Below are 9,133 nucleotides of genomic sequence, written 5' to 3'. Positions count from 1 at the left end.
GAAATACATGAATTATAGCGGGAATAAACGTGATATACAATGATGAAGTAGGTAAGAGTAACTCATTTCATCGCCATGTAATACATGCGTTCTAAATAAAGCCCGCCTACATACTGAAAGAATTAAACCATCAATCAAAATACGAGCTAAAAATAATATCCCAAATGTATGGTCTCAACAGCAGTAGAGACCGGCGACTAACGTATAACATTCTGTCGTCTAGTGGTAACTTGATCAGCGATGATGTAATGAAACATGTCTATTGTTGCTTTGTTTCGGTTTTCGGTGGACATTATTTTAATAATTTCCACGGAATTTCAACAGTCAAACGGAGCTTTGGTCAAGATATGCGTAAATAAATACAAACAAAACTTCGAACTTAGGGAATTAAAGAAATCTAGGATTACATACAATAATTACAGAAAAACATTACTTACTCATGTCGTGGCGTTGCGCCGTGACCACCAATCAGCTGGAAGCATTATTTATGTCGATCCATTCGACATGCAGTGTCATAATAGCCTTAGTAAATGTCTGGTACTGATCTGCTTCTTGCATGCCACTGATATGAATTTCTGCCAATACAGCTGGCACATTACATTTCAAGATTTCAAAGAATCTTATATAAATAAAATATAATATCCAAAATGTAGAATTATAATACAATGACTGGATCTTAATTATTATTCATAATAGCTTTTTTACATGGACCATGTAAAAATCCTTTATAAATAAACTTTACTTAAAAAAAGATGTAACTGCATTTGGTTGCCTGAGTAAAGTTGAGATAGGCGGCTAGTATATACTAGTACATAGTGTAAATATGCTATAATAGTATGTAGTATAAGATCCACTAGTATGTAGTATAAATTAATATAATAGTATAGTAAAAAGAAAGGCAATAAACTTAATTAAAACTTATAATTAAAGTAAAACTTATTCTAATAACATTATAAATCTTATAATACAGGTTCTGGTTGCTGTGTCAAGAGGAGGCCAAATCTCTTCTTTATGATTATCCTCTGTCTGGAGTACTTGTCTTCAGGAGAAAAGCGTGCTGAAACAAATTTAAACATATTGTTATTTGAATCTACTACTCCAGATCCTATTGCATAATTGGGATAGTTTTTAATTATAATACATTCAAACACTGAATATCTATTGTTGTATACTAATATTACATTAAAATTGAAATATGTTTGTTTCTTTCCATTGTATAAGCTCCAAAACTACTAGACCATATATATATATGTATCTCACTATAAAAAACCTTACTTATCAGGTACTAACACAAGACTATTTTTATCCCGTTGTTTTTAAAGGACTGGGACTCGTGATAATTAAATTATGATTTTTTATGCGTCAAGTCAGCTACAACGTCCTAAAACCACTGCAATTCCTGCAAGCCAGGATATACAGTGGATGTGAGTGGTGAGTGGACAACCATACAAACACTGGAACACTGAAGTCCATCATGTCCAAGGGACGTCAATAACCGAATATTATTAGATTAGAAAATAAAGTTCATTAAATGTATAAAATATTAGTCAGATTTCTGGAAATGGGTAGATAGTGTTTAGCTGTGTATGTTTTAGAAGACATAATATAGTCTCATTGTGTCAAAATCCGCCCCTAAAACGACCCACTACCGCTACTGACCATCATCCCAAGTAACCTTTTTGGATTGATAACAAACTACAAGTACTACCATGAATTAAAAACTACAACAGGATATTTTATTTGTTCTTTATAGTATAACTTATAATAATTACCTGGATGAGCTGATATCGTCGGCTTGCCATAAGGATCAATTGTCTGAAAATAAACAGATACAACCAAATGATAAATATACCACAAATACCGTATTGATATTACCAGTAGGAACAGATATTTTTTTTACAATTGAATTTTGTCAACACATTTCAGTTCAAAATGTAATCTTTATTAGTATTTATGTTAAGATTTACAAGAAAACTTTTAGCTGAAATTAGGGCTAGTAACTTAACAATGTGGTATTTTGTAAACAAACACGTGAGTTAAATAGGTTATACATAAAATATATAGAATTTAATGATTTAAATTACCGATAGTGTGTATTGCCTTTCACCCTTCTCGTTTAAATAATATCTGAGATACATTTTAGTTGTTTTCACAAAAAAGTAAATTAGCAATTATTGTGAACAAAATACGAATCCTTCTCGATAACACTGGGTATGTGTATTGCGAAAAGAGTTGCCACTCGACAAAATTTATGTCAATTAATTTGACCCGCCATCTCAATTTTGTATCCAGGTACTCTAATGAAATTCATTTTGTTGATTTTCGTCGTCTAATAAAAATGGGCGAATTTTCTGATAAACACTCAAAATACTATTTGGTATTTATCAACTATTTTTGGAAAATACTCGATACTTACTTATCTACATTCGATATTTATCAATTTTTTATTTATAGTATTTATCTGAAAAAGTAAACTTTGTGCCATGGTAATTTCACCATATAGAAATTTAATGGGATAAAAATGGCACTAGATTTTTAAATATGTATTGTTGTAACTGGTTATCATAGAAAATATTCGTTTTGAAGACCTATCTTTTCGGATTCAGAAACTAGAGGGTGCTAACGGTACGATTTTATTATCTGTGCTCGGTTTAAGTCTGATGGCTGTAATTGACATTGATATTGACATTTTGCTTTTACTTTTTTGCACTGTTTGTCAATGTCATCGACATATGTGAACACTGGTCTTTTTAGTAAACACCAGATCGGTGAAATAGAACTAGCAACCGCACTTGCGATTTTGTTCCGCGCCTGTGACTTATTTCAAAATTGCCTCGTTTTCGCCCTATTTATTTTACTATAGTGCAGCCCATAGTGAGGCTAAAACCTACCGCCTGTGCGATGTGGGGAAATGTCAAGTGTCATTTGACAGCAGTTTGACACTTTGACAACAAAAATTGACAGTATTTTCAATTTTCGGTAGGTACCTATATAAAGTTTGTTTGATGGCGATTTTACTCATTTCACTTGTCGTGGATTGTTTTAATGCGGCGAGTTTTGTCTAATTTACAAAGTCATATAGTGAAAATGGCAAATCTTCCTCCGCGAAAGGTGTCTTCTTCGAGTAAAGCAAAACAAGATGCTTCACCTCTTCAAATACTTTTACAAATGGGATTTCCAAGACACCGGGCGTAAGAAAAAAAGCTTTTTTATTTAAAAACTATTCTTATTTTTATCGTAGTTGAAGGACCTTACATTATTAAATTATATTAAACCAATAAAAATAAGCTTGCTGCTTCTTGGGTCGAGAGTAACAGCTGGAATAACTTAATTATAAAAAAATCTTCTACCCGAATTAAAATTGCGATAAAATATTTTGCAGATTAAAAGCACTGTCTGCGACAGGCAATCGCAGTGTCCAATTGGCGTCTGATTGGCTTCTGACTCATGTGAATGATGCCTATATTGATTCAGATGAGCCAAGGGAATATATCTTCTATGCCAGTCCTACTGGACCCTTGCTGAGCCAACTGCTGGAGTTCTGGGATAAATCTAAAGAAATCTCTGGTTGGAATGGAGCACACAATTTCCCACCTCACATTACTCTTGTTTCATTCTTTAAGGTATATGAAATTCTTAATATATAAGTTTAATAAACTAATTTTTACTTGATAAGTTATAAATATACCCACATTTCGTTAAAAAAAATTAGGGATATGTCTAGAAAAATCAATGAATGTACACTAATTTGAATATTATAGAGTATGTCTTCAGAATTCCTTTAGTTAATAAATAAATTGTTGCTTAAGGCTCCAGATGAAACTTCCCTGCAACTAGGAAAAGCAGTAAAACATGTAGTGGAGAAGGTGGGAGATCCTCCAAACTGTCCTTTGAAACTGGAGCCCTACGTGTCACATAACTTTATGGCACTTTTTGTGTCTGAAGAACATGCAGATTATTTGAAGCGAATAGCTGTACAGTATGTTAAACAGGTCTCCTCAGTGCGTAAGTAATACATATTATTGACTTTACATAATTTTATCTAATATACAATCATACAAATATATTTCATAATATCATAAACAGAGACAAACAACTATACATAAAATTGTTTATTATGTTAAACGGTTTTAATGTTCTCTAAAATGAGCTTTTTGTTTGTTATCCATATGGAAAATATGTAGATAACAAACAAAATCCATAAGGAAAATATGCAGTCTACCATCAATAAAATGTAATGTTCTATGGTCATCAAGATTGTACATCAAATATCAGATCAAGCTGTTAGGAAATGGGATAAAATTCCAATTACTTATTTTGACCCAAACAAACTGGTCAAGCTAAATAAAACCGTTTACATAATAAAAAACTTAAAGGTTATGGCAAATAGTATTTATCACCATTAACTGATTAGTTGTAACATTTTGAATTATTCCTCTTTAGTATTTATGTTATCATATTTGTGTTCAAGTGCTAGCCTATGATATAAGTATAAGTAGTCCTGAATTAGCATAGAATAGAAATATGATAGCATAACAATGGCTATAATATGGCATTCCCTTTAACATCCTTTCCATATTACTAGTAAAGGGCTGGAAGTAACCCTAACAATGTATTTATGTAGAACCTGAATTATTTCCCGTAGATCCTGTATTATGTATGTAGTGTAATATTCTGCCTCATATTATTTTATAGTGGGTGTTATGGTGGATACATATGAACATCTGGATGCGTTGGGAACTTGTTTCCCTTGGTGCACCATGCCTCAAGAGAAGCCTATCAAATGTAAGAGTGTCCTTCAGGACTAGTTTTGCCACAATGTCTAGCATTTCTTAGTTTTGATTTGCTGTTTAAGCTTTAAATGTTTTAGGAATTTTAAAGCATATTATTTTCTGTAATAAGGATATAAATTGATGTCCAACTTTACACAGTTATTAAAAAGATTTTGATATCTATCTATTATTATCTATCAAAAATGTTTTTTTTTTTGTTTTACAGAATATTTAGTTTAATCGATCTTCTCTTCATTCCTTAAGCTTATTAAGTGTTTTAGTATAGTATTATTTTCATTGCTCTAATTTTTTATTTATCAGCTATTTCATAGGCTAAAGCAGTGCCAGACTCCTTGAGTGTTGAGTAACACAAATGAGTTTAGTTTTAATATTTGTTCCTGAAAATTTAACTAGCTGGCATGATTGTTTTTGGTTGTCATTGTAACTGTGTCATTCTTGCTATGTATATCTTTATTATAATAAAACGTTCTTTTTAGATATTAATACTGTTGTTTATTAAGAAATACTCCGTAATCTAACAGGTTATGGGCCCAGGAGGTTCTGTAATTGATATCTAAAAGAAAATAGCAAAGAAAAAGTTACAATCGTATTTTGAGAAATAATCTCAAAATGGAGTCCACGCGATCTATGAACATGGATAAATTTGACGGAAATAACTTCAGACAATGGAAGTTTCAGATAAAATGTGCCCTGAAAGCAAAAGGGATTGATATTTCAGTGCCCAAACCGTCTGAAAATAGTGTTGAATGGACAAAGAACGATGGCATGGCGATGTTCATCATTACATCTTCGATGGAACTCAAGCAAATTACTCTAGTGGAAAATTGTGAAACAGCTCAGGAAATTATGACGAAACTAGAATCTATATATGAACAAAAGAGTGAGTTATGTAAAATGTTAATCCATGAAAAATTTTATCAGTACAAAATGTCACCGACTGACAGCGTAGCTCAACATATTTCGAAAGTAGAATCGTTAGCCAAGCAGTTGAAAGAAAGTGGTGAAAATGTCAGTGAAATGGCTGTGATTACAAAAATACTTGGAACACTGCCACAGAAGTACAGATCACTTCGTCAAGCATGGATGTCATTGGATCCAAAACAACAGACTCTTATCAATCTCACTGCACGATTGTTAGATGAAGAAGCTAGTTTGCAATGTGAAGAAGAGCAAGAAACTGCTCTCCTTGTGGCCAACAAAAGTTGGAAGAAGAGCTCTAAGCAAAGTGAGCCAAATAAAAATGCTTGTAGTTCGAATCAGAATAATAACACTAAACATAGATTTGAATGTTATAATTGTGGAAAACGAGGACATTTTTCTCGAGAATGTCGTTATCCAAAGAAATCCAAGAACAGAAAACCTCAACAAGAAGGTGCAAATATGTTAGCGTTCAATGTAGAAGAAAGTTTACATGAAGCTGAACAGAATGCTTGGATTTTAGATAGTGGTGCCTCCGCACATATGACCTACAGAAAGGAGTTCTTTGCAGAACTATTTGAATGCAATCAGAAAACATTGACATTAGGAAACAAGCAGTCAGTGGAAGTAGCTGGCATAGGCAAGGTATTAATAAAGAGATATGTCAATGGACAGTGGGAGACTAGTGAACTACATGATGTATTGTATGTTCCGAATTTGCGACGAAATTTAGTCTCTGAGGGTGTGATTATGCGAAAATCATACACCATTGTTAAGAAAGACTCCAATGCATTCATTTACAAAGATAATAAGTTAGTATTGTATGCAACAATGACTGAAAATAATCTATATGAATTGAAAATAAAAGCTGTAATCTCAGATACATGTAACTTGGTACAAAATGATAAAAGTAACATGAAAATTTGGCACGAAAGATTGGGACATATTAACATACAAAATATCAGGAATATGAGTGCTGAAAATACAGTAGAAGGCTTGAATTTTGACAACAATGATAAAGCTGATTTTGTCTGCGAAGCATGTGCCTATGGAAAGCAGTGCAGATTTAGATTTCACAAATCTGTAAGAGGAGAACTACAGCCAGGTGACCTTATATATAGTGATGTCTGTGGTCCAATGAGTCATACATCTGTTCAAGGTGCAAGATACTTTGTATTGTTCAAGGATGCTGCAACAAGCTTCAGGCATGTATATTTTGTAAAGCATAAAAGTGATGTGATTGATATATTCAAGAAATACAATGCTATTATCAAAAATAAATACATGCATAGTATCAAAATATTGCATACTGATAACGGAAGAGAGTATGTAAATAAATCCTTCAAAGAGTATCTAAGCAAAGAAGGTATAGTTCATGAGTGTACTGCACCTTATACACCTGAACAAAATGGGCGTGCTGAAAGAGAGAACCGTACCATTGTAGAGAGTGCACGTTCCATGTTGTATGCAAGAGATGTGTCACTGGAATTATGGGCAGAGGCTGTGAATTGTGCAGTTTATTTATTAAACAGAACTTCTTCCAGCCAGACTCCTAAGAAAACACCATATGAACTATGGAATGGCATCAAACCTGATGTAGGCCATGTGAAGGTATTTGGAAGCATTGGATATGTCCATATTCCTGATCAACTAAGAACAAAACTTGATAAGAAGAGTGAGAAAATGATACTAGTTGGGTATGATAACAACAATTATAGGATGTTCAATCCAGAAACCAAGAAGATTAAAATATCTAGAAATGTTATTTTTGAAGAACATAATGTTCCAGAGAGAAGGAAAAATATTACACAAATATATATTGATGATGAAGAGAAGACATTAGAACAAGAAAATCAAATGCAAGAAAACAATCTAGAGAATACTCATTTAGAAATATCATCATCAGAGAATGACAATAGCATGTTGAGTTGTAGTAGTAGTAGTGACCCTACATATGAACCGTCTCAAGAATTAGATGATGAATTAATTGCAAGGAATATAAATTTGAGACCTAGAATTAATAGAAGATTTGAAGCAAATCTTGTTGAACTGTCACTGCCTCAGACATACGCTGAAGCAATGAAGAGTCCACAAAGAAATGAATGGTTGAAAGCTATTGATGAAGAACTGCTTGCGCATGAAGAAAATAATACTTGGACTCCAGTCGAGAGGTCTGGTCAACATACACTTACTACAAAGTGGGTTTTTGCAATTAAAAAGGGAGAAAATGATCAGGTAAGACGTTTCAAAGCTCGTTTATGCGCACGAGGTTTTAATCAAATTAAAGACATAGATTATCAAGAAATATTCTCTCCAACAACGAGATACGACTCTATAAGAATTGTTCTTTCTATTGCAGCTAAGTATAAATTAGAAATTCAACAATTTGATGTAAAAACTGCTTTTTTGAATGGGTACTTAGATGAGGATATTTTTATAGAAGTACCAGAAGGAATTACATTTAAAAATGATTGTATCTTAAAACTTAATAAATCATTGTATGGTCTGAAACAGGCATCGCGTTGTTGGAATAGAAGATTCACTGAATTTTTAGTTAAGTATGGTTTTGTGCAATCTCAGGCTGACTGTTGTGTTTATGTAGGTATTTTCAATGGGGTAAAAGTAATTCTAATAATTTATGTTGATGATGTACTTTTAGTTTCTTCCAGTTCCTCAATGATTAAAATAATTATGAAAGATTTGAAACAAGAATTTAAAATAAGGGAACTAAAATTGAAATATTTTGTGGGAATGGAAATAGAGAGAGTAAATAATAGTATCTATATTTGTCAAAGGGATTACATAGAACAAATAATAAAGAAGTTTTGTATGAGTAATTCAAATCCTGTCAATACCCCGGCAGATGTAAATGTTGTTATTTCAAAGAAAATTGATGAAGATATTGTTAATTTTCCATACAGGGAAGCTATAGGCTCCTTATTGTTTTTAAGTTCTGTTTCAAGGCCTGACATTTCTTTTGCTGTAAATGTTTTGAGCAGATATGTAAACAATCCAAGTCAGCAACATGTAAATGCACTTAAACGTGTTATTAGATACCTAATAAATACTAAGGACTTATGTATAACTTATGGAGGAAGTAGTGATCTTACTGGCTATTCAGATTCAGATTTTGCAGGCGATATTGATACGCGTAAGTCTACTACGGGTTACATTTTCTTTTTGAATGGGGGACCAATAACGTGGTGTAGCCAGAAACAAAAGACTACTGCTCTCTCCACGACAGAAGCAGAATTTGTAGCTGCATGTGAGGCTGCAAAGGAGATATTGTGGTTAAAACAATTATTGTTGGATTTAGGTGAAAATATTATATCTGTGCCGTTGTATGTTGATAACCAGAGTGCGATCAAGCTGATCAATAATCCTGTTTATCACAAGAAAACTAAGCACATAGATATAAAGTT

At 32.7% G+C, this 9,133-nt stretch overlaps 1 protein-coding gene across 2 annotated transcripts in view; it reads left to right on the top strand.

Moving 5' to 3' along the window:
• Positions 1–2,962: 2,962 nt before the first annotated feature.
• Positions 2,963–9,133, top strand: part of LOC118263458 (protein UBASH3A homolog) — a 30,229-nt gene continuing 24,058 nt past the window's right edge. The window contains exons 1-4 of one of the 2 annotated variants that reach the window (XM_050705353.1): positions 2,963–3,191; positions 3,383–3,623; positions 3,810–4,005; positions 4,696–4,785. In XM_050705353.1, the coding sequence (XP_050561310.1) occupies positions 3,046–3,191; positions 3,383–3,623; positions 3,810–4,005; positions 4,696–4,785 (673 nt within the window). In that variant the 5' untranslated portion in view covers positions 2,963–3,045. The remainder of the gene's footprint in view (positions 3,192–3,382; positions 3,624–3,809; positions 4,006–4,695; positions 4,786–9,133) is intronic. The other variant, XM_050705354.1, reaches the window with a different exon arrangement.

The sequence above is a fragment of the Spodoptera frugiperda genome, chromosome 27, assembly GCF_023101765.2.
Source record: "Spodoptera frugiperda isolate SF20-4 chromosome 27, AGI-APGP_CSIRO_Sfru_2.0, whole genome shotgun sequence".
NCBI classification, from domain to species: Eukaryota; Metazoa; Arthropoda; class Insecta; order Lepidoptera; family Noctuidae; genus Spodoptera; species Spodoptera frugiperda.
Note: the sequence above shows the minus strand (reverse complement) of the source record. Positions and strands in the feature narration are given on the sequence as shown.